This window comes from Mastigoproctus giganteus, chromosome 10, assembly GCF_048544385.1.
Source record: "Mastigoproctus giganteus isolate SK-2022 chromosome 10, ASM4854438v1, whole genome shotgun sequence".
Lineage (NCBI taxonomy): Eukaryota > Metazoa > Arthropoda > Arachnida > Uropygi > Thelyphonidae > Mastigoproctus > Mastigoproctus giganteus.
The window spans coordinates 162576898-162603992 of record NC_143584.1 but is presented as its reverse complement, the minus strand read 5'-3'; the positions used below and the strand labels follow the sequence as shown (position 1 = coordinate 162603992).

Here is a 27095-nt window from a genome sequence, read left to right as displayed (position 1 = left end):
GTGTTTAATTAAGATTGTATCAAACTTTGTATAACATCAAATTAGCAATTTATTTCTTGTGGGAAAACTGACTTTGTAATATATATTTACCAAATTTTTAATAACTGAATGTGTAATATAAAGCCTATCCTTTAGAAAGAGCATGTGCTTGTATAAACAAGTTTGTATTAATGTGCTTCTACAGTAATATAAGGTGCATTCAATAAATTATCTACCTACCTATGAAGGAAATGAGATAGAGGCAAAAATCTGGTTTTAGTTTTCAATGTAATTCCCCCCCCCCACCAAACTTCAATACACTTGTTCCATTTTGTTGGCAATGAGGAAATACCAGATAAATAAAATTCTTTGTCCTGTCCATTAAAGAAAGCAGAAACAGCAGACTTCAGTTCATTATCAACAGCAAAGTGATGTCAAAACAGGAAATAGTCAATGGGGGCCAGATCCAAACTGTAAGGTGGATGGGTAAGTTCTGTAAAGTCACAATCCCTCAAAGCAGCAGCAACAGCATGTGACCTGTGCACTGGTGTGTTGCAATGAAGCAGCACAGCCCTGGAAAGTTTTCCATGGCATTTTTCCTTTATGACATCCCTTGGGTTATACAGTAGGGATGCATATGACTTCCCAGTGACTGCTTGTGTTCCAGGTAGTGAATGTACAAAATTCCTTCAGTATCCCAAAAAATGGTGCCCATAATCTTGCCAGCTGAAGGCTGTGTCCGAAATTTTTTGGGTGGGGGAGAATCCTCGTGCTTCTATTGCATCAGCAACCCCACATTTCATCACCCATAACAATCCTGTAGATGAAAGTTTCAGAATCCCTTCCATAAACCTCTAAATTCTTCTCACACCGTAAATCTGGGGACCCATCTTGCATTGATCTTAGTCATCTCCAAATGTTCATGGAGGATAGTTATAACTGTTCCCTCAGACATGTCACATTCCCTAGAGATTTGGGACACCTTTAAACATGTCATTCAGCACAAAGGTTTCCACAGCTTGGTACACTTCTGGAGTGGTCGCTGTCACAGGCCTTCCTGGACATGGATCATCTTTGATGGGCTTTCTAGCCGACTTGAATTGTTTTGACCAGAATTTCGCCTGGTACTCTAAAGGTGAACTGTTGCCATACACAGCCACCATTTCATGAATGGCCTTTAGCCTATTTCCTTCTTTGGTTGTTGATGTTGATATTTGTTTGTTTGGAGCATTAGCAACTAAGGCCATATTGCTCCGGGGATATGTGGTGGTCATTCCTTGACCTTTCCGCATTCTCCGTATTTGGTGGTCACGGGCTCGAAACCCGGTCTAATCAAGAAGCGTGTGCTACGCACTGCTGCTCCTTCCCACCTGGCTACGGAGACGTCTCCTTCTTTGGTGAGAAACTTGATGACTGAATGATGCTCTGATTTCAGCAAATCCATAATTTGATATAGGCATCTTCCTTCTTTCTGTTACAACAGCACAACCTAAAAACATAGTGGAATCAAAATTAGTATGATTCAAGTTGAGATATGTAGGAACATGATAAATCATGAATGATTGAAATATAACTATGTGAAGTACCTTAGGTAGAAAATTTATTGAATGCCCACTCACATTAATATTGGCAATGTTTAAGTAAGACTAAATGCAACTAGGCATAATATTTTTAAGATATTATATATTATATAGATGATATTGGCAATGGATGAAAGCTTATACAGCATCAGACAAAAAATAAATAATAATAATAAAAATAAAAAAAAAAACTTCCTACATCACCTGTCCATCCCCTCTAATAATCTGTCTAATTTCTCAAATTTATTCAACTCCATAACATCAAAAGGCAGTTTGTTCCAACAATCAACTACCCTCTGGCTGAAAGCAAATTTCTACACATCTATCCAGCAACCATTCTTCCTCAACTTCAATTTATGCCACTTATGTGTAAGCATGAGTAAGGACATTTACCTTATCAACATTTAACTTACTTAATCCATTCAAAACCTTAAGTACTTCAATCAGATCTCATTGCAGGTGCTTATTTCCAGATGCTAATAGCACCCTTTTGTTTCCCTGACTAATCTAGTTTCCCTGTTTCTCCACCTGTTTCATCAGATCCACATCTTTCCCAAAATGGGGCTTCTATATCTGTATGCAGTACTGGGATGGAGCCTAAACATTGCTTTATACAATGACCTTATCTTGATCACCTCCTTATCCCTGCTGGCAAAATTCCTACATATTACTGACCAAACCCTATGAGCTGTCTTAGCAGCCTGTCTGCAATGCTCAGAGAACTTCATATCTGACTGCACAAATACCCACAACACTTTTTTGTTCTCTATTACCATAAGTGTGGTACCACACAGTTGGTATGTTACTGGGAATACTGCTACCCATATGCAGTACCATGCATTTGTCAATGTTAAGCTTCAACTGGTACTTCTTAGCACATCTAATTTCTTTAGATCATGTTGCAGTAGCACATTGCATACTGCATTAATCATTCTGCCAACCTTTGTATCTTCTGCAAACCTGGGCATGAAGCCTGATGTGCCTTCATCAACATCATTAATAAATATAGAAAGCAGCAATGGACCCAGCACCGAACCTTGTGGAATAACAAACAAGAGCTTGTTGTTATTTTGGTTTTTAGGAGCATTAGCAACTAAGGCCATATTGCTCCGGGATATGCGGTGGTCATTCCCTGACCTTTCCGCATCCTCCGTATTTGGTGGTGGTGGGCTCGAACCCCGATCTAATCAAGAAGCGTGTGCTACGCACTGCTGCTCCTTTCCACTTGGCTACGGAGGCGCCTCCAAGAAGAGCAGTGTCTATTAATAACCACTCTCTGGTCTCCCACTCAACCCCCCCCCCCCTTACCCATAGCAGTAGCTTACTCCCTGATAGCAATCTGAACAGCAATCATAAAACATAAAATACTATCAAAAGTTTTCTGAAGTATAATAATGTCAAAATAATTTTTTGCTCTAGTTCATTTTTAATGCGTCAGTAATCCAATCAGATTAGCCACACAAGAATCCCACTTAACAAATCCATGTTGTGATTGTCATTGTCATATAATTGCATTTCTATCTAGAGGGCCCTGCATTACTTCTTTAACCAGTGACTCCATTAATTTCAGTCAAATAGCAGTCAAGCTATTAGGTCTGTAGTTACTCACTTCGCCTGATCTCTTTTGTATGGGAAAACATTTGCATGTCTGAAAAACATAGGGACCTCTCCTGAATCTAAGGATGTTGTCTTAATCTTATGGTCACAGGTTGGCTCATTTCTTTTGATGCTTCTTTTAACTTAACTGGACAGATTTCCCATCAGCCTCAGGTGTCTTATTTACGTTCAGCTTCAACAATTTCTCTGCCATTTCCTTTTCAGTTATCACGAAATCATTTGGCTTAAAGTTACAACTTGATGTATTTCTGGTAGTCCCATCCCTAAAAACTTCTTCGCAAGTAAATGTAGATGCAAATATTTATTTAGCTTGTCAGCAACCTGAACAGGATCATCAACAGTCATGCCATTCATATCTAGCAGGCCAATGTAATCCTTTCCTTCTAGTGTTAACATAAGCAAAGAAATTCTTTGCTACTTTTCTTTGCATTTTAAGTCATTTAAATTCTTCTCATAATCTGCCTTAGCTTGCTTAACCCATTTAGTAAAATGCCACAGTGACTTGATTGCAGGTTAGTTTGAACTTACTATAGGTTTGTACCCCATTCTAATTTATACTCATCCCATGCATTTTTCTTCTCTTACATTAGTCTCACCTGACACCCATTTGGGTCTAAACCTTGAACAATATCTCTTAGTTAGTAGCGTAGTATATTCTATGATTAATTCTCTGAATGGTTCCCATTTTCAGTTGGACCCACTGAAAAGGATTTAAAAATTGTTAGATCACTGTAGTTCCCTTTACAAAAGCAAAATCCCTTTCCTTCACTCTTGACAATAGTTATATCTTTAAGAAGATCCCATCAATATATTATAATCACTGCAACCCAGTGGTTCCTTTATCTGGATATTCTTGCAAAAACAGTCACTGCTGATAATCAGATCAAGAGTATTGCTTTCTCTCACTGCCTCTCCAACTTGCTAATGTAGAAAACAGTCATCCAATAAACCACAAAAGTCTTACTACCGGGTGAGTGACCAATCCACAAGTTTCAGTCAGTATCTGTAAAGTTAAAATCATCCATCATATGGCATTCTAATTTACTGGCCCACTATTTGTCTGTATAGTCATTCATTATATTCATCACAGGTTTTTGGCTTATAATCACTCCTACTCTTATTTTTGTTTTCCCAATACTTATGCCACACCAAATTGATCTTGACACAGCCCATGTATTTGTTAGTCCCATGAGAATGCTGAGCAGACCTCGCAATCTCTGACACCTTGCTTTTTAGGCATGTCCCAACAGAAGCAGTGCAAGAATTGCTTTCATCTCTGCCTGCACTTACTATTTATCTATTATTTTGTGTACTAATAAAATTTTCAAAAATTAAAGTGTGAAAAAAAATCGATGTGTTACCAATAAAGGCTACAAAGTAATTAAAAAATACACTACAAAGTATTTAAAAAAAAAATACATAACACAATATTTCAGGGTGTTGCTGCATGTAGTATTTTAAGCAATATAAAAAATTATGGAGAACCATTCGTATGCAACATGACGAGACTAAACTTGGAGTATTTCATATACAGTCTATCCTCGTATAACACGATAGTTGTGTTCCTAGAAACCCTCGTGCAATGCAAAATCGTGCAATAAAAACAACAGGCCCTATGGGAAAAGTGGGGTTAGGTGCCGACCACCCAAGATTGAACACACATTTGGAACCAAAACATTACCAAACACAATAAATAATCAGGTAATTTTAATTAATCGTTATAAAATAATTACGTATTTTATAACGATTAAAATACGTAATAAAAAATATTATAATATATTTTTTATTATAATATAATAAAAATTGTGTTGGTTTTTACGTAATAAAATACTTACGTATTTTATTATGACTATTACGTAATAAAATATTGCTAATGCTTTTGCTTCTATCGTAAGCAAACTTGTTTTTTGTTTGATTTTCTATCTAAACAGATGACAGCCGTTCCATCTCTTCCAATTCTTTGTGTCTTAATCTAATTACACTTTGTGTTCCTGCTATGAAAGTTGTTTTTATTTTCTCTGCATTCTTTGTAATTCTCGGCGTTGCCTCATTTAGGTCTGTAGCACGTGCAATATCACATGGTCTTTCATTTCGCTCAAAGCGTTTCACAATTTCATATTTTTTCTCTATCGACAGAGGCGGACTGGCCATAAGCCTTACCCAGGAAATCCCGGTGGGCCGGAGGCCGGTGTGATTTTGGCCATAAACCGTAGTATGAGGCCACTATAAATTTTCCCGGGTAAGAATTTTTGAACCAGTCCGCCTCTGTTTATCGATATTGCTTTTCTTTTTTTCTCTCTCTGAATCTGCAGTCTTCACCAGGACGCTTCCTTTTCACACCTTTTAAGTATTTCACTCATTTTTAGGGAATAAAGCACAATTACAAAACGAGGAGGCACGCTTGATACACATAAACAAAGCTGCGCGCGTGTAGCAAATGAATAAACAACACCGTAAAGGCAGAGTACACTATTAACACCTCATATTTTACTAAAGCATATTTCTGGTGGTTACTACCATAAAACAATTTCCAGTTGCGTTTCTGCTAGTGGAATCTGTTATAAACTGGTAGTAAACTCCATCTAATTGCATTTGCGATTATATCGATAGCTGGAATTGTGTTGGTTTTTACGTTATCATGGTGAAATGTGTTTCCCCTTCACTGATATAAAACACATAAATACATTTTCAGAATCTTCTCTTCATTCCTATCGTCTTGCGTTCGGTTGGGGTGATTCTGCGTCCGACTGTCATTTCTTGTAAACACAAAGGCGAATCGTGCATAAGCGAATTCGGTTCATGTTATATAAGATATCGTTCCCCTATTTATAAATCATGTATGATCGAATTCGTGTAATGTAAACACGTGTTATACGAGGACCGACTGTACTCTCCTATTGATCATTGATGACATAAAAATCTATTGCCTCACTTAGTGTTAATTATGAACTAGCGCAAACCTTAACTGTACTCATAGTAGATAATCATGAGATTTTAATGTTTCAATTTATGGCAAAATGAAATTGTTTCAATTACATAATTAATATCAATAACAAAACAAGTACAAACTTACCTATGATGCTGTAATTTTAGTAACCAATTCAAGTCTTCTTCCAAAAATCCCATCCTTTCAAACCATTCTGCTGATAATGCTAAAGATTCTTCAGTTTCTCTTTGATATTCAGTAATAACAGGTGGAGGTTTATAAGTTACAAACTTTCTTTCTTCCACAAATCCAATATGCTAAAATGATAAAAAAAACATTTTCTATATATGTGTGTATGTATACTAGCATTTATATTCAGAGGTCCTTAAACATATTCAAAATCATATAAGCTTCTAACAAGTTCAGAGACTAATGATCTCACACAGACTGTTCATTTACCTACTAGAATACCGGACAATCCTAACCATACAGTCAACACGCTTGCTCTTTTTCTCACAAACAACCCTTCTAAGTACACGGTTGAAGTGAGTAGTCCTTTAGGCACCTCAGATCATAACTTGGTGATTGTCTCTTCTCCAATGGAGCCTTTATCTCATGGCTATTCCCAACCTCATGTTGTTTGACATTACAAGAATGCAAAATGGGATAACCTGCGAGATTTCTTTTCCATGGTCAGATTATTGTTGTAGGAATGGAATCCTTTATTCAACATGCTACTTTAAAATCTCGTCCTTTATCTAAACCTTGGTTTTCCAATAAATGTGCTAAGGCTTTCAAGAGAAGAATATTGCATGTCGAACTTGGCTTGTTTCCAATTCTTCAGTTTCATTTTCTGCCTACGCCAAAGCCCACAACAATTGTAAAGCAGTTATTAATCAGTCCAAACTAGATTTTGAACAGGCTAAGAGTAGAAAACTTGCTTCTTGCCTTAATGGTAGTCAAGCATTCTGGTCTCTTGCCAAAGCTATTGGCTGCAACTTTTGCCCATCTCTGTCAAAACCAGATGGTTCTATTATCACTTCAGCCAAGGATAAAATTGACCTGCTAGCATCCCATTTTTCTTCCAACTCATGTATTAAGGGTCTTGGTAAAACACCTCCCACCATTCCCAACATGCTCCATTCAATGCATCCTGTGGTCTTCTGTCAAAAGGATGTCAGAAGGATTTTGACGAATCTTGATGCTAAGAAAGCTCTAGGTCCCGATGGTATTTCTTCACTTGTTCTCAAAACCTGTGCTCCTGAACTTACTCCTATTCTTTGCCGCCATTTTTCACTTTCTTATTCCAAAGGTGTTTTTTCCTTCTGCTTGGAAATTTGCTCATATCCAGCCAGTTCCTAAAAAGGGTGACAAATCCCTCCCATCCAATTATCATCCCATTGCAATTACTTCTACTCTTTCTAAAGTAATGGAGAAATCAATTAATTGCCAACTATTAAACTACCTAGAAACCTTCCTTCTGATCAACGATCACCAGTATGGATTCCGTCAGTGTCGATCCACTGGTGACATTCTGGCTTACGTTACCCATTTAGGGACAAATTCAATGGAAAAGTTCGGTGAAACACAAGCAGTTGCTCTTGATATCTCCAAGGTTTTTGATCGTGTTTGGCACAAAGGTCTTCTAAACAAGCTTCCATCTTATGGTTTGTCAACTGTTTTTTGTGATTGCTTATCCAGTTATCTCTCTCACCACTCACTGAGGGTGATGGTAGATGGCTCTCTGTCTTCTCCACTAATGCTGGTGTCCCCCAAGGTTCAGTTCTTTCTCCCACTCTTTTCCTCTAGTATATTAATGACCTTCTTCCATTGACTGGAAATCCTTTTTACCGATTAATAGTTTTGCCGATGATAGCACATTGCATTCCTCTTCCCAGTTTGAGAACCTCGACCTGCGCAAACAGCGTCAACTTCTCGAATATCTACTACCATTTCCTTAAATGCTGATCTCCAGTGGGGGTAAAGATAACTTAATTTAAATTCTTCTAAAACTCAGTCCTGTTTTATACCATGCAAAAAAGGATTCTTCTGCTCCTATGCTTTGGTGACACTCCAATTTCTAGGCAAGATGATATATCTCTTTTGTGGATTACCCTGACTTCTAATCTCTCCTGGCACAAGCACATTACAAATATTGCTTCCTCTGCATCTAAAAAACTTGGTTTTCTCTTTCGCTCTTGGCATTATTTCTCTTCCAAACAACTGTTCACTCTGTACAAATCGCGAATCTGCCCTACTATGAAATATTGTTCTCACATCTGGGGCAATGCCCCCAAAACCTCTCCCAGGCTTCTAGATTCAGAAGAGGGCAGTTAGGTTAATTATTGACTCGTCTCTAACAGAGTCTCTCCACTCTGTCTCACAGACATACTCTTTCTACTGCATGCCTTTTCTACAGATACTTCCATGGGCATTGTTCTTTTAAATTGTTTTCTATAATTCCCATTCTCTCTCTCTCTTTCAAAACAATCCAAACATGTGCTGCCACCAGCCAACATCCATTTACTGTCCAACTTCAATCTCACAGAATCAACTTTTCATCTTCCTCGTTTATTCATTCAACTGCCGTTTTCTGGAACAACCTTCCTTCGTAGTATTTCCTGAAAATTGCAGTCTACAGAAGTTCAAGTCTAATGTCAACAAATATCTTCTTTTGTCTTCTCAACCTCCAACCCAAGCACGGTACTAAGTACTATAGGTTCTAATACCTTTTGTGTTCAGGGTTTTCATAAAAAAAAAAAAAATTAAAAAAAAAAAAAAGTTTTAATGATTAAAAATAAAGTATTTACTTTTGCCAAAATAAAGAATTAGAAGTGTATCTATCTAAGATTGTTCTAAAAAAAGTAGTCATAAAAATTTTAAATAAAACTAAATGGTAACTGTTTTTTTATTATTATTAATAATAGTAGTAGTGGTAGCAGCAGCAGTGGCAAATGATGCAAAGAAACAAGCTTATAATAGCATCAGCAAAAAAAAAAAAAAAAACACCTCATCTGTCTATTCCCTCTTTTGGCTTTTCCCTGTTTGGTAGTAACATCAAATTGTAACCTATCTAGTGGCTCATTTTGTAAGTCCTTAAATTTATCCAAACTACTCACACAATATTACCAGATGGTAGCATGTTCAACCAGATGGTAGTTTGTTTCAAATTCAAACACTCACTTCCAAAGTATGATATTTCAAACTGATACACACACAAAGTGTGAATGAGTTTGAAATGAAACTTAAAAAGAATATTTTGTACAGATCCTACGGGCCTGCTTATATCAACAAAAATCACGTTAATTATTCAAATATTTGCAACTGATAAAATTTCATATTCTGAAGAACTTAAAATAATGTGAAATGGCATAATGTAAAAAAGAATTATAGAAAATTGCTCATCAAATTAGTGATCAAAAATTAATTTAATTACAATATTAATAATAATGTAATTAGTAAAAATATAATTATGTTATGAAAGGCATTTTTCAAAATTGTGATTCTATAACATTTTTGCACTTTACAGAAGCTTTATTTTACAATATTCAACTAGTTACTTTACTATTTCATTAAACATTGACATTGAAAAAAAAAAAGAAAAAAAGATTATAAAAAAAAATAATTAAAAATAATATACTAACCTGTTCCATAACTAATCACTACTATACTTCTGTTAACATTAAAACTTACCAAGCCTGAAACTCTTTTGGCTTTTCCCTGTTTGGTAGTAACATCAAATTGTAACCTATCTAGTGGCTCATTTTGTAATTCCTAAAAAAAAATAATAATAATAATAACACCCAGCATATAAAAAAAACCCCTCACAAATAATAATAAAATAAAATAAAAATAAATAAATTTGTGTTTATATATATATAAATATTGTCAGTCATTGATCAGGTACTTTTTTTTGTTTTCTATGCTTTATTCCATTAAGGTTTACTGGCTGTATTTATTGCTGGATTTCATATTGTAACATTTCACAATCTGGATTTCAGCTGGTTTCTTCAGTAGCCAGCTAAATTTATTTAGTTTTTGCATATAAGATATTGGCTATTAAATAACAATACTGTTACAATAAAATAAACAATGAAATATTTCATACCTTACAGGTTATTCTCTTAAAAATAATTGCCTTTGGTTTGTACACACTGTTACATACATTTCTTCCAAACACAGAAACATTTCTGTCATCTTCTGTAAGCCCTTTTAACACTTAGGTAATTTTTTTCTGAATGTCTTCAATGAGTTGAAAATGGGTTCCCTCAAGTACATTTATTCAGTTTAAGGAAGTAAAAAAGCCAAAAGGCCAAGTCTGGTGAATATGCACCCTACTCACCAGAGGAGATTGTTTTTTTTTGGGCAGAAACTGGAGAAAAATGAGTGCATTGTGTGCGGGAGCATCGAGCACTGGAGCATCCTTCCACAATTCAGGTCTCTTCCTTCAAATTTTTTCAAGCAGCCTTGTCAGAACGTCAACATAGCATGTTTGATTGACAGTCTAATTTGGTAACGTATTCAGCCATAATAATTCCTTTAACAATGAAGAAAATAAGAAGCATGGTTTCCACTTTTGATTTTTACACATTCTTGCTTCTTTTTTTTTTGGTCTGAGGGATTATTTTGTCTTCCATTGCATTGACTGTCTTTTAGTTTCTGGGATATACTGGAACAGCCAACTTTCATCACAAATCTAGATCTTCAATTTTTTTTCAAAAGATCTTCAAAACTTCGAATATTCTCATTCCTTGATTGTCATTCAAAATTTCTGCCATTATCTTTGCATGCACTTTTCTCATGCCTACATTTTCAGTTAAAATTTGTCTAACTGTTTCTTTGTCCATATCAAAGAAATGTTTCTTTGTCCATATCATATTGGGTTCTAAAGCATCAATTCTAATGCTTAAAAGACAATCACTTCTAAACAATATCCTTACCCAGTCCATATTTTTTTTATCAGTTTTCATGGCTACCGGAGGGCCTAGTAATTCAGTCTTTCACATTCTCTCTCTTCCTTCTGAAAATATTTTATGCCATTCAAAAATATGAGCCCTTAACATAATATCTTCACCATAAATTTGATGTAACAAACTCTTTCAGTAAGCATTTTCTTTATTTTTGTTAAAAATTTGAGATGATTTGCTGTTCGATTCATTTGTCTCTCATATATCCAGCAAACTACAAAAACATAGGGTAATGAAAACCTGGAGGCGCTTCCGTAGCCAGGTGGGCAGGAGTGGCAGTGTTTCTTGACACGCTTCTTGATTAGACCAGGATTCGAGCCCGTGATCACCAAATACGGAGGATGCAGAAAGGTCAGGGAACGACCACCGCATATCCCCGGAGCAATACGGCCTTAGTTGCTAATGCTCCTAAAAACCAAATAACAACAACAATGAAAACCTGTCTCACTGCAAAGTGAACTGGCATATTTGAAAATGACTTGGCAGACAACTAGAGAAAGGCTCAAGGTAAACTGCTGTGCCTTTCTTTCACAGGCGGAACTTGGTGTGCAGTCTTGTTATTTAATAGCCACACCTTGTATTTATCTCAGGCTACATTGTGCTTATTTAATTAAAACTATCATTTTTAAAATTTCATTATACAGTACATATGGTTTTCTTGTTTTGTGGCCACTGCTTCTTTATTTTCAAACCCCCTCCCCCAATCTTTGCCATATCCTACCCTGCTGCTGTGAATTTATGTGCATTTTTATGCAGTCTGATTTACCGTTAAACCTTGTGATATTTCACTCTTGTAGATTTATAGCTAGTCTCTTCGGTGGCATCTAAATTTATTTTTTTTTAGGTTTTATAATAATATGGCAGATTCATACCCATCACAGTTTATTAAGTTGTTCTGTTTTTTATATTTCCACTTTCTATTAATCCTTGCGTATCATATTTCACTAGTTTACATTCTAGTCACATTTGTCTTTACTGCTTTTTGCAAATTTGCATCAGTTATGTATTTCATACTTTATTTATCTATTATACCTTATCCAAAGATTTCTATTCAATTAATTTTAGTTATACAACACAAACACACATGCTTATTTAATCTTGAAAGCAGAAATAAACTTTTTAGGCAAAAAAAAAAATCAGCCAGATATATGTACCTTGAATCATTTTGACTCAAGGTACATTTTTTTTCTTTTTTTTTAGTTTTTACTTCAAATTTTTATATACCTGCTTATCCTATGTGTTTTTTAAAATATAAACTCATAATAATTCTACAACTAGCATATTTTTATTTAAAATAGATACACACATGTAAAATATTATAATGGGTTGATATTGTGACCTTTCTCATTTTTAAAGTAAAACATACATTATGGATAGGTAGCTGGGTGCTGGTTTAATATGAAAATCAGTTCATTTTCCATAAGCAAAATCCATCAGCAAGCTAAAATGGCATGGAAAAATATTTTTAAGTAACAACAAAGAATACTGGGGTTGCCAAAAGCAATAAAGTACAAAACTCATTGTCTATAACTCCAGGGGTAGGTAAATAAATTAAACGAATATGAGCCTTTTGATCAAGTTAACTAATGCTGATGTAGTGCAGTTTACTGGAACATGGTGCTCCTTCAAGATAAGAGATAAGGAATTTCATTTTAGTGAATAATATGAATTCAGGGAACAGGAAAGGTAGGCAGAGTGATGCTTCAATCAAAAAGTGCCTGAAGGAGGCATGAATGTTCCTCGAGTCAGATTAAGGTAATGTGGATGTTAAATCAGTGTGGTGTGAAATGAATTGCAGATAAGGGAAGATGACAACGGGCCACAGCTTTTCCTTTTGGAATTAAATTATGTGACCAACATAAAGGGTATTAAAGGAAAAATTGCCCTGAGTAGTATGCCAAAAATCGCTATAGGCAGAATGGATGAACTAGTAAGAATGACCGTCTTATTACGGCAACTTGACTTCTTAGACAGAGTATGGGGGATACCAATATTCTAAATCTAGTGCTCATTAAGGTGCCTAACTGTATCAAAAACTTGACAGTGGAGAAACCAACAGCAGGCAGCGACCACAATACTATAAAATGGGTTGTATCTAAAGAAACCTATATATCAAAGGTAAAGGCAAGGACTTCAATTTCAACAGAGTGGGTTATAATGGAATGAGATATGTCTTGGGTTCAATTAACTGGAGAGACTACTGCATGCCACTACATATAAATATGCTATTGGAAATATCCAAGGGATTTATCCTTAAAGTTAGCATTAGCAAAGGCACATGATGCAAGAAAGCAAGCTTATATAGCATCAGCCAAAAAAAAAACCCCTTATTTCAACCATCCACTCACTCCAAATGTTTGTCAAGATCTACTTAAGCTATCAACTTCTGCAACGACAGATGGAAGTTCCAGCAATCAGCCACCTGCTGGCTAAAGGCAAACTTCCACACATCTATCCTACAACCGTCTTTCCTCAATTTGAATTTATGCCCTCTCAGGTGATTATTCTGAGCAAGAGGAAGAATCCCATTAGCACTGAGCATGCTCAAACCATTCAAGGCTTTATACACCTCAATCAGATCACCTCGCAGGTGCCTAGTCTCCAGACACTGTAATTTGCAAAACTTAAGCCTTTCTTCATTAAAATGAGGCCTCCAGACCTGTATACAGTACTCCAGGTGTGGCCTGACCATTGCCTTATACAAGGGGATAATCACCTCCTTATCCCTGCTAGAAAAATTCCTGTATATCATTGACAAGACACCATGAGCTACTCTTGCAGACAGTCTGCACTGCTCAGAAAACTTCATATCTGGCTGCACAATTACCCCCAGGCCCTTTTCATTCTCTACCACTGTCAGTGTGGTACCACAGAGTTGATATGTTACTCTGGGATTACTGCTTCCCATATGTAGTACTTTACATTTGTCAATGTTAAACTTCATTTGCCACCTCTCAGCCCATCTGCTCAACTTTTCTAGATCCTGTTGCAGCAGTGTACTGTCATTGGTGCCATTAACAACCCTGCTAACCTTCGTATCGTCTGCAAACTTGAACATTAAGCCTGATTTACCATCACCAATATCATTTATAAATACAGAAAACAACAATGGACCAAATGCTCAACCCTGAGGGACTCCACTAATAACATTAGTTTACGAAGAGCAGTGTCCATTGATTACCACTCTCTGTCTTCTCTCACTCAACCATCCCTTTATCCATAGCAGCAATTTTCCTCCAATGCCACACTGCTCCAATTTGTGCAGCAGTCTTCCATGTGCAACAGTATCAAAGGATTTTCTAAGGTCCAAATATATGATATCAAAGTTATTCTTTGCATCCAGTTCCTTTGTAACTACATCATAGTATCCAATCAAATTAGCCAGACAAGACTTCCTCTTAACAAACCCATGCTGAGTCCGAGCTATAACTGAAGTCTTGTCTAGATGATCCTGCAATGTTTCTTTAACCAGTGCCTCCATTAATTTCCCTGGAACAGAAGTTACACTAACAGATCTGTAATTACCTGTGTCTCCCTTTGATCCTCCTTTGTGGATTGGCATAACATTTGCACATCTCCAGTCCATGGGTACCTCCCCTGAGTCCAGGGAAGCTCTCATAATTATGGCTAGGGGTCCTTTGCAGCCTCCTTTTATATAACTCGATAGATTCCATCCACCTCAGGTGCCTTTCTTGTGTTTATCTTCAACAATTTCTCCTCCACTTTACTCTCAGTTATTACAAGATTATCTAGCTTACTGCCAGAGTTGAATACACCTCTGGCATTCCCCTCCCTGAATAACTCGTCATGTGTGAATGTCGATGCAAAATATTCATTTAGTTTGTTAGCTACCTGAGCAGGATCATCAACAGTTGAACCATCAATATCAAGTGGACCAATCTGATTCATCCCCTTCCTTCTAGAGTTTACATAAGTAAAGAACTCTTTGCTGGTTTTTTTTCTATCCTTTGCCAAAGATTTCTCGTAATCTGCCTTCACATGCCTAACCTCCTTTGTAACTTGGTTACAGACCAGCTTATATCTATCATAGGCTTTTCTTTCACATGTTAATTTATATGTATCCCATGCATTTTTCTTCTCTGTCACATGTCTAATTAGTTCATCTGACATCCATTTAGGCCTAAATCTTGAACAATATTTCTTTGTTGGTATGAAAAGCCTAGTAGCTTCTAAGATTAATTCTTTGAATGCTTCCCATTTTGAATTTTCTGTTGGTAACATCATAATTTATTTACACCGTATAGAATTTAAATACTGTCTCAGACCACCGTAGTCACCTTTACAAAAGCAAAAACCATTCCCTTTACCCTTGGTGGTAGTTACCTCTTTGAGTAAATCCCACTTCAGCACACTGTGATCACTGCCACCTAGTGGTTCCTTTATCTGCAGATTCTTGATGCATGAAGAATCACTTTTGATATATTTAAAAAGGCAGCATACCAAAATATTGGAATGTTACTGGGAGTGCATTAGACTCTGGGAAGATTCCTTCAACTGGAGAAATGCAATGTCTCCGCATTCCACAAAGGTGATAGAAAGAGGAGATAGAAAACCACAAACCAATGAGTTTGACTTCTGTAGTTCATGGAGTTTATGATTCAGGATGCAATTCAGTACCATCTTGACAAGAATGGTATCTTGTCTGACCAGTCTGGTAATACTAGGATGTATTCATTACACAGCTGGATGCAGTTAAGCAGTTATTTAACATACCGGCAATAAAAAGTTTTTTATTTTTTTTTATGAAGATCCCAAACACAAAAGGTATTAGGACCTACACTACTTAGTACTGTGTATGGGTTTGATGTATGATGTAGTCCTTAAAAGTTAGAGACAAATGGGATGCCACAAATGGCCGATCTCTTCAGGCTGTGAAAAGTAGTTCCTCAGAACTAGGGTTGCCATATGTCCCGTATATATAGGAATGTCACTGCATTGAGGTCTTGTGTCCCGTATGCCATCAAATTGTTCCACATTCATTAAAAAGGCGATCAAATGTAAGATAATTAGTGTAAAAGTAATCAAACACATAACACTCATTCACGTGGCCCAATTCATGCGAATAAGCCTAATAAAGGAATTTCCACTGAGTTCACTAACTAGCCTAACTTAGCAATAGTGCAGCGGCAGCATCTTCCCTTGTGACAGTTGTTTGACACAGACAATGGTAAGGACATAACGTTCACTCCCGCTGCCTATTTATCTGCATCGTTATAAGTTTATTTTTGTTTGTGTATAGGATAGAGTGAAATAAAATGCCAAAAAGAAAGTGCCATTTTTTTGAAGAATATTCCAAAAAATGGTCGTATATAAAGAAAGGACGGTCAAATGAGAAAGCATATTGTTGTATTTGTAGTACCTATATTTCAATTTCTCATGGTGGCAAATCGGATATACAGCAACACTTATCAACAAGGATTCATAATTCAAACATCAAATCGGCTTCAACTTTTATGATCAAAAAGGACTTAGAAGAAGACCTCTTGATTGCTGCTGCTCAATTGACCACAGCGTATAATGTCATAAAACATCACCAGTCTTTTTTTATTTTTTTTTTTTTATTTGGTAGTTGTTGGCGCATCGGCTTCTGTGGCCATAATGCACCTCCCAAGGTTTTTGCAGTACTTTGCTCCAAGCCCGAGGCGGGATTCGAACCCGCAACCTTTGGGTTGCTAGGCAGGCACTTTACCCACCCGGCTGGCCCAGTCGGCCATCACCAGTCATTTGTTTCTTTAGATTGTACTACAAAACTCAATGCCTTGAAATATCTAGATTCAAAAGTAGCTAATAAACAATCAACAGCAAGAACTAATGCTTCAGCAATTGTAAAAAACATTCTTGCACCTTTCTCAGTAAGACAATGCATTGCAGAGCTGAAAGAAATACAATTTTATGGTATTGCTACGGATGCCAGCAACCATAATGCAAAGAAAATATTTCCACTTTTGGTACAGTATTTTATGGAAACAGAAGGTCAGCAACAAAATTTAATTAAGCTAATAAATTAATTAATTAAGCCTAATGAGACGTCAGAAACTATCACAGAATTTTGTTTAACTTCTCTGAAAAATCTTGGAATTAATGTTGAAAAACTTGTTGCTTTCTGTGGTGATAACACAAACTTTGGCAGGTTAGAAAGAAAAGGCCAAAATAATGTTTTCCGGAGATTGAACTCAGAATTAGGGAGAGAGGTCGAAGGAGTAGGATGTCCAGCACACATTTTACACATTACAATTTCAACCACAGCTGAAGAATTGTTGTTTGATGTTGAAATGATTGTGGTTAAAATATTCTATTATTTTTCTATCTATGCTGTAAGAACAGAGAGATTGAAAGACTTTTGTCAATATAAATAAATAAATAAATTTTCTGTTTATAATCTGGAAAGACCAAACGGTCAAAGGAGTTCACAAGATAGACAGAATACAAGAAATAGCACCGTATTTAGCAGTCACGGGCTTGAACCCCGGTTACTCAAGGCACGTGTACTTATGCACCTGTGCGCCTGACCACAAAATAATAAAATACCTTCACTTAAGTAAATAACACTGGTCTGCACTGATTCTGATATTTTCAAAATTCATGGTGTTTTTGGGTACACTTTGTGCTAATTTTAAATATCCAAACCATTTTTGCCTACCATGTACAGCTTTTCTACAAACAGAAAGAATTGCTTCCTTTGATACATATTCTATGTCTACCTGATACTTCCTTTGTGACTGACAGGTAGAGATATATCCAGATGTGCAAGTCAGGTAGCTATATAAACCCAAAAAGTGCTTTTTTCAACATTCAGTATTTTCTGGTGCAGTAGTGCCAACTGGTACTGCTTCTCACATGATTTTCATATTCTGTATCTGAAACTGACAATTTGTGGTTGGATGAAAAATCCAAATTATTTTGTTACATTTACAGTCACTATGCTGTTGCAAAACAAAGGGAAGATATAACATCATTTGTGAAAATGTATATGACACAGCTTTTCCTTTTGGAATTAAATTATGTGACCAACATAAAAGTGAGGCCCTCCATAAAGTGTGCATATATGTGTGGAGCCTCCATTTTGGAATGGAAATGTTGTGGTGTTAGAATGTGTCAAAACATTTTAATGACTACTACTTTTGTTCTCTAAAGTTAGCAGGTTATAACATGAAGAAGAAACAGAGCATTGTGCACCTAAACATTACTTCAGCTGCAAGGCCAGCCCCATGGGTCTGAACAACTGGTACCACCTCCATTAGTTGTTCTTGAACATATGACATCAGACCGAATCTGACATGTATGAACTAGAGCGGTGGTTCCCCACCAGTGTCCCAGCACATCAGTGTGCCACAAAATTAAGTAAACCTCAATTAGGTAAACTTCAATGGCAATCACTATTTAGGTGTGCTGTGAACATGCATCTTTTAACTAAGTCAAGTGGACTTAAGTGACAAAAGATTGTGAACCACTGATCTAGTGGATGATGCGTGCTGTTGTGGTGAAGAAATTCATAACTCTGGACCAAAACTGTTTACACAAAGTGAACTCAACAATCTCAGAGATTTGAGATTGTTGAGAATTGTGATTTAAATCTCTCAGATCTCATCAATCTGAGAGATTTAAATCTACCAAAAAGAGTCTGCCAGAGCTTTTATATTCAAGACTGAAATCCAAGAATCCTTTGGCCCCAGGAACAGTCTTTTCATGATATAGATATTGTGAAAAAAGAATTAGTTCTCCACTTTTCAAAAGAAAGATCAATGATATATTGCAACATATTCCTACAGTAATCAATTTTTCTGGAATGTTCTACCAACAAATGGATTGGAAGCTATTTACTGACTCATTGAAGAAAAGCCTCAAAGGAGTTTTCCTTCATAATGGAAACAGGTATGCATCTATTCGTGTAGCCCATTCAGCACACTTAAAAACTACAATGTTAAGCTTCTTTTGGAAAAAATTCAGCACAGAGATCATGGTTGGGTAGGGTGTTGAGATTTAAAAGTTATTAGTCTGTTACTCACCAACAACTTGATTACACAAAAATTCCTTGCTTTCTATGCAGGTGGAATAATCAAGAAAGAAGTGAACACTGGGAAAGGAAAGGATAGTGTGGCCACTAAGACAGTTTCTGACACCAGGTTCCAAGAACAATAAAGACAAGGCAAGAGTAGACCAAGACAAAATACTGTTACCTCTTCTGAATATAAAGCAAGGATTAATGAAACAATTCATTCAAACCCTGAATAAAGAAGGAAATTGTTTATTTCGAACATGTTTACACAAAATTCCCATTGTTTACTACAAAAAAAATCAAAACAGGAATTTTTGTTGGACCACAAATTCAGAAGCTGCCGCTACAAGTTGTTTGGATTATTTATTTATTTATTTTTTTGGCATAAAAGCAACTTTAGCCATATTGTGCCTATCTATTAGAATTATGAGACAATGATGTTGCTTAATTATAATTTATATTTGTCTGAAATTCCTATTAGTTTTAAATAAGTAAATATGTTTTCAAAGTTAGGGAATCCTGAATATTTACGGGGAGGTGGAAGACTGTTTGTATATGGTACTGTGGACATTTTAGAAGGAAATGTTTCACAGTGAGTTGACAAGAGCAGTGGAGACATTCTGCAGGATTTGCTTTTGTGAGTAAGTACAAGTGTGTGAGATGAGTATGTCCAATGCGCAATCTTATTGGAATGACTTCTTCGTGCTGATTCTCATGGAGACTTCAATTCCACAGCTGAAGAAGTTCATGTTTTATTTGCAGAAGTTTATTGTTTAGTTGATTTTGCCAGACTTGTGACCACTTATTTGTGAATCTGTTTGATGATAAGTCTGTAAATGGAATGTGGAACTTTTATAAAGCACTTGGTTTGTATTTATAGGATTCTTTGCTACTCGATCAGTATTCCCATTTCCGCCAATATCTGCATGTCCTGGGATCCAACAGTAATTTACTTTCCTTCTTTTCTTTTTGAGCTTCACAAGATGAGCTTTTATTTGGTGAAGGATGGGATGAGATGGTGTTGGCTTTTTTTGGAGAGCATGTAATTACACTTAACGAATCTGTGTATGTGAGATGTTCCAGAAGAGGAGAGGTTTTAATGTATTTCAAGGCTATTGCATTTGCTTGGGAGTGACTGCGAGATGATACTGTGTGGAAGGACCACTGCAGCACCCAATTGGGTATCTGTTTTAGAGCCATCTGTATATATTTGAAGATATTCAGAGAACTGTGATAAGTAGGCTGCACGCATCCGTTTTATGTTAACATTTATCAGAGTGCATTTTCCCAAACTGTTGAAATAAGTATCACAGTTAGGAGTGAAAGTGTGCCATGGTGGATTCGTTATGATATTATTCTCATATATGTTGTCAAAGCTTAGGCCCCATTCTAAAACTGGTTCTTGTAGTCTTATTCCAGCTGGTTTATTTACTGTGAGTTTGTTTCTGTAGAAGTTCCCCCACTGTGAATTGAAAAGATGCTGCCAAGTAGGATGATGAGGAAGACAGGATTTTAATGGCACAGTTTAACAATAGCATTTGCCTTCAGAGATATAGCGAAGGTTCATGGGGCTCTTCATATAAGCTTTGTACAGGCAATGTTCTGTATATACCTGTTTGTTTGTTATTTGGTTTTTAGGATTAGCAACTGCGGCCTTAGTTGCTAATGCAACTAAGGCCGCATTGCTCCGGGGATATGCGGTGGTCATTCCCTGACCTTTCCGCACCCTTCGTATTTGGTGGTCACGGGCTCAAATCCCGGGCTAATCAAGAAGCATGTGCTACGCACTGCTGCTCCTGCCCACCTGGCTATGGAGGCACCCGTATACGCCTAAGGAAATTCGTAAGGCACTGTGATGCCTTAGTCCATAGTCTAATCTTGATCTGTTTAAAGAATGGTATAAGCAAAGAAGTGTGTATTGGTCAGCTCTCCCCATCATTACAAAAAGAACTCTTTAGAATATTTATTTTATTTAGGCAGGTTGTTCTTATGCATTTGATATGTTCCAAGAAGTTAAGCTTTTTATCAAGAATCAGGCCAAGGAAACGTATGTTATTTGCTAGAGGTATCAGCTGATCTTCTAGTCCTATTTCTGGATCTGGGTGCATTTTTCGCTTTATACAGAAATTTATAGTCATTGTTTTTTTGTCCACAATTCTATTTTTTTAACCGCACTTTGTAATTGCCTTTCAATCATGGTCATGTTTTTTGAATAGCATGAAATGGTAATGTTATCTCCATGAAGGAATATTTCAACCGTGTTTGGTAAGTCATCTGTAATGCAATTCACTTTGATTGCAAATAAAGTAGCACTGAGCCCTGAGGAGCTCCTTCTGGAGTATATGTTTGTAACAGATTGTTTTGGTATTTCATTTGGAAGGTTTTGAACTTCAGAAAATTTTGTATTAAGATTGATAGGTATCCTTGCAAACCAAGTTATGGAGGTCATTCAGAATGCCATATTGCCAGGTAGTGTCAAAGGCCTTTTCTATATCGAGATTGATCATAATTAAATGCTCATTCCTCAGAAAAGCATTCAAAATATTTGCCTCTGCTTTTATCGAGTCCAACAATGATTATTTTTATGAAAGCCATATTGATTTATGTCAAGAACCAGGTTAGTTGATTGTTTACCATTTTCTCCGGGGTTTTCCTGAGGCAACTTGTTAGAGTTACTGGTCGAATATTTGTGGGAAACGTATGATCTTGGCCAGATTTGGGGAAAGCAATTCTGCTAAGGTTTCCGTTATTAAAATTTGCAATTTCCTTCAAGCAAATTATAATTGTTTTACACTCCTGTCATTAAGAATATTTATATAATAATAGCTCTTGTTACAAAAGTACTCGTATACAGAGAAAGAAAGGAAAGCCACCTTTCTTTATTTCTCAGTTTTATTACTAAAACCTACTACTTTTCGCTTGGTCACACCAGGCACTACTGCTCCTGCCTCTCCGTGGCAGAGTCAGAAACCTTGGCAGAAAAGTTAATCTGCCAAGGGCTGAAAGGAGCAAATATAGACTATACAACAGGAATGTAAAACAATTATAATTTGCTTGTAGGAAATCGCAATGAAAGCACAGAGAAATTGCTGTCACAATTGCTTGGCATCTGGGGCTAGACATTGTATTTAAAGATCCATGAACCAAACTGAAAGAGATGCCTACACTGGCTTTAAGATTATGAAATGATCAAGGGTGACAAGCTGGAGAAGTTTAGAAAACTAGGTTGTAATATGAGCATTAAGGTACATACAGTAAGGTCTTGCACTTTCCTCTCAACCATTTCCCAGAAAATTTAGTTAGGTTTAGTGATGAGCACAGGGAAAGTTTCCATCAGGATATAAAAGAAATGGAAAAAAGATAAGGGGGACGGAATGTTAATATAATGGCTGACTACTGTTGGATGCTAAAAAGAGGAATGGCCACTGAAATTAGCTGGCTGAGAAAGTCAAAAAGGTATAAGTTTAACCCAGTCTAGTGTACTGTATAAGAAATCCAGTTTGTGGCTATGTTTGTCAGGAGGATGTAGCCTTTACTATTTCTGACTTTACATATTTTTATTGGCAATTTTTTATTATATAAAAAAAATAACCTATTTGTAAAATATTTGAAAATACAAATAAACCAGAAGCACATCCAACAATATTTTCCTCTTTTTTTATTTAAAAAAAAAATTCTGACACAATAGAACAATTTTCAACAAACTTGAAATTTCCATTAAAAATGTAGTTCATATTTCTTAACAGCAGTAAAACATCAGAGAATTTTTCTTAAAATGCAGACTGGTGTAATAAGTCAGCAATATCTCAGATCAGAGGTGTATTTTGAAAATGCTTCTTATCTGAGATACTTTTTCCAATGTAAGCATTAGTTTCAAAATGTAAAAACTGGAATAGATTAACAATAATTAATTCTTTTGCAGTTACAATACTCTACCCACTGTGTACTATTTGGCTACTATTTCTGTATATCATTGACAAAACCCCTGGCAGCGCATCTGCACTGCTCAGAGAATTTCATATCCAACTGCACTATTACCCTCAAGTCTTTTTCATTTTCTATTACCCTGAGTGTAGTTCCACGCAGTTGATAAGTTATTCTGAGATTACTGCTATCCATATGCAGTACTTTGCATTTGTAAATGTTAAACTCTAACTGCCATTTCTCAGCCTACCAACCTAATTTTTCTAAATCTTGTTGCAGTACCATACCACCATTACTGTCATTAACCACCCTTCCAACCTTTGTATCATCTGCAAACTTTGACATTAAGCCTGATATACCTTCAATATCATTAATAAATATTGAAAAATGGGCCCAGCACTGAACCCTGGGGAACTCCACTGATTACATTACTCCATGAAGAGCAGTGCTCATTGATAACCACTCTCTAATCTTCTTCCATTAAACCATCCCTTTATCCACAGCAGTAACCTGCCCTTAACGGTGCCACATTGCTCCAGTTTATACAGTAGTCTTTTATGTACAACAGTATCAAAAGCTTACCTGAAATCCAAGTGTATGATATCAAAATTATTTTTTTGCATCCAGTTCCTTGGTCACTACATCAAAGTAATCTATCAGATTAGTTAGATAAGACTGCTCCTTAACAAATCCATGCTGTGACTGCAGTATAACTGCATTCCTGTCCAGATTGTCCTGCATTACCTCTTTAACCAGTAACTCCATTATTTACCCTGAAACAGATGTTAAGCCGAAAGGTTTGTAATTACCTGTGTCATCTTTTGATTCCCTTTTATGAACTGGGGATACATTCACACATCTCCAGTCCATAGGGACCTCCCCTGAATCTCATAATAATGGTTAAGGGTATGCTTACCTCCTTTGCTGCTTCCCTTAATATGACTGGATGCAGGTGCGTTTTTTACTTTCAGCTTCAATAATTTCTCTTCAACTTTCCTTTCAGTTATCACAGTCATTTAGCTCCATGTTGGAGTTTGATTAACTTCCGACATTCCCTCCCATAAAGAATTCCTCATGTGTGAATGTAGATGTAAAATGTCCATTCAATTTGCCTATTCAACCTGAGCAGGGTCATCAACAGTTAACTCATTCACACCAAGTGGCCCAATGTGATTCAACAACCTTCCTTCTACTGTTAATATAAGCATAGAAATCTTTGCTGCTTTTCATGGCATTCTTTGCTGGAGACTTCTTATAATCTGCCTTAGCTTGCCTAACTTCATTCCTGACTTGATTAATGACTAAAATCTATTCTATAAAAAAAAAATTTATACTAAAATCTAATATATTCTTAACTGTTTAAGCATTATGCACTACAGTTATCTACTGAGACCTTTTAACTTTACTTGTAGTGATTTTGTTTACTAGTCAACAATAATACTTGATATATTCATTATGGCATGATGTATAATCATTAATAATACAGCAGCTGTAAGGCAATTTTCACGCTTAGAGGTTGACCTTAGAGGTTGCACCAAGACTGCAAAGTTCAGTTTTTTTTTTTTTTTCCCCGTTGGCTAGTAATACTACAACCATCATAAAACTAAAGTATTATAATCATAATGACATAATTTTTCACAAAAACTTAAACACATGCCATTACATGGGACATTGATCAGAATTTAAAAATATATTATTAACATGCCGAATATAAATATTTCATAACTATATATTTTTAAATTTTTCTTTTCTCCTGTTAAATTATACTAAAGTAATGTGAAAATAAGTTATATCAGCAACAATCAGCTTTCTTGACAAAAAATTAAAAAAAAAAAAAAAAACACCTACTTCATTTGCACACCCCTTATAATAATTTGCTCAAATCCTCCTTTATATTTATTTAAACTACTTTCCACAACACCAGATGAAAGTTTGTTCCATCAATTATTCTTTGGCTAAAACCAAATTTTCATATATCTGTTCTGCAACCTACCGTTTCTGATTTACATGTATATCCTTGTGTGTGCATGCATGTGGATAATCCATGATGTCAAAATTATTATTTGCATCCAGTTTCTTTGTTGCTACATCACAATAGCTAATCAGATTGGTCAGAGAGGATTCATGCTGTGATTTTGATATAATTCCATTCCTACTAAGATGATACTGCAATACTTCTTTAACCAGTGACTATTATTTTCCCCTGGAACAGAAGGCAAACTTAGATGTCTGTAATTGCTCACACATTGCCCTATGATTACCCTTTGCGAATAGGAGATGTATGCGCACACCTCCAATCCGTGGGCACCTCCCCCGAATCCAAGGATGCTCTCATAATTAAGGCTTGTCAACCTCTCCTGCTGTTCTTTTAATATAAATGGTTAGATCACATCAGCCCAAGGTGCCTTATTTACTTTTAGCTTCAGCAATTTCTCATCTGCTTTCATTTCAGTTATAACAAAATCATTTAACTCTCAGTTACAACTTGGTATACTTCAGGTGTTACCATCCCTAAAAACTTCTTTCAAGAATGTGGTTGCAAAATAGTAGTAGCATGTGATGCAAGAAAGCAAGTGTATGAGCTTATGCAGCATCAGCCAAAAAAAAAAAAAAAAAAAATCACACCATCCCCTCCAAATGCCTGTCCAGTTCCTCCTTAAATTTATTCAACCTATCAACTTCCACAACGATAATAAATAAACAAGTATTTATTTATTTACTTCGCCAGCAACCTGAATAGGACAATCAACAGTAATGCCATTCATACCTAATGAGCCAATGTTGTTCATCCCTTTCTTTCTAGTTTAACATGAGTAAAGAGTTCTTTGCTACTTTTCTTTGCATTCTTAGCCAGGGACTTGTCACAATTTGCCTTAGCTTGCCTAACTCCTTTATGGACAGAACTGCAGACTAGCTTGCACTGCTGCAGGATTCCTTGTTCCCTTATAATTTATACTCATCGCATGCATTTTCCTTCTCTGCCACTAGTCTCATCCATCAATTTAGGTCTAAACCTTGAACTATACAATAATTTAATAATAATTTAAAATTAATATTAAACTGTATAATTCTTAAACACTACGAAAATAAGCAGAGGTGGGGAGGAGGGATAAACAATCTCACAATTTGTTTGGAAAAAAAAAACTTTTTCATACCCCTCAATCAAATTTCGCTGTACGGCCCTGCAGAACGCCACGTAACATGTAATCTGACATTTGCCGGTAGTACCACAGGAACCAGCTGTCATGCATTTTATGGACTAATGCGCTAATAATAAATCGCAAAATCCTTATTACAAAATCAATGATTATGCGAATAACATTTAAATATAAAAGCTCTAATAAATATAATTAGAATGGCGTTGCTCTGTCTATCCTTAACCGAAACTAAAACTCCAAAACAATACATTTAAATTTTAAATTCCAATAACACATATTCACAGTAACATAAAATCCATTCATCTCAGTTGATTATGAATTCCATCTCTTACATGACTTTTTTATAATCTTCAAAAACAAACACCAAAAGAGAATAAACCAAAATACCTCGTTTCTATGGTTAACGTGATATCGTTCTCCCCCAGTAGTGGCAGCAGCCATCTTGTATATACCAATTAGGCCACCTAGAATTTTAAAAGTTTTACTGTGCTTTAGATTTCTATTTAATAGCGACTGTTGCATGAAAGTGGTCATATCATACGTTTCAGGTTTTGCCACTCTTTTCTAATTTATCCGATTAAGAAAACTACACTTCTTCGCTACTGTACGCATAAATTAAAACGCTGCATACTTCATAATCTTCCAAACGTTGATTTTTTCTCAATATGCTGCACCAAGAGCTATGTGATTCACCAACTCAGAATCAATCAGAGAATTGCCAAAGGATGCAAAGAGTTCTTTACTTATGTAAACTCTAGAAGACAAGGGATGAATCAGATTGGTTCACTTAGCACACATGGTTTGGCTATTGATGGTAATGCTTAGTTAATGACAGGGTTAATGTCTAAGTTGGCAGACGATACGAAGGTTGGCAGGGTTGTTAATGAGAGTAATGATAGTACGGTGTTGGTCCCATTGTTATTTTCG

At 36.0% G+C, this 27095-nt stretch overlaps 1 protein-coding gene across 1 annotated transcript in view; it reads right to left on the bottom strand.

Annotated features, from left to right (window-relative positions):
• The window catches only part of LOC150079438 (activating signal cointegrator 1 complex subunit 2), a 167230-nt gene extending 140621 nt beyond the window's left edge, over positions 1–26609 (bottom strand). Inside the window, exons 1-3 of the mRNA XM_090383069.1 lie at positions 26556–26609; positions 9796–9876; positions 6250–6419 (exon numbers count right to left, since the gene is read on the bottom strand). Coding sequence (XP_090239195.1) covers positions 6250–6419; positions 9796–9876; positions 26556–26609 — 305 coding nt within the window. The remainder of the gene's footprint in view (positions 1–6249; positions 6420–9795; positions 9877–26555) is intronic.
• Between the last annotated feature and the right edge of the window lie 486 nt (positions 26610–27095).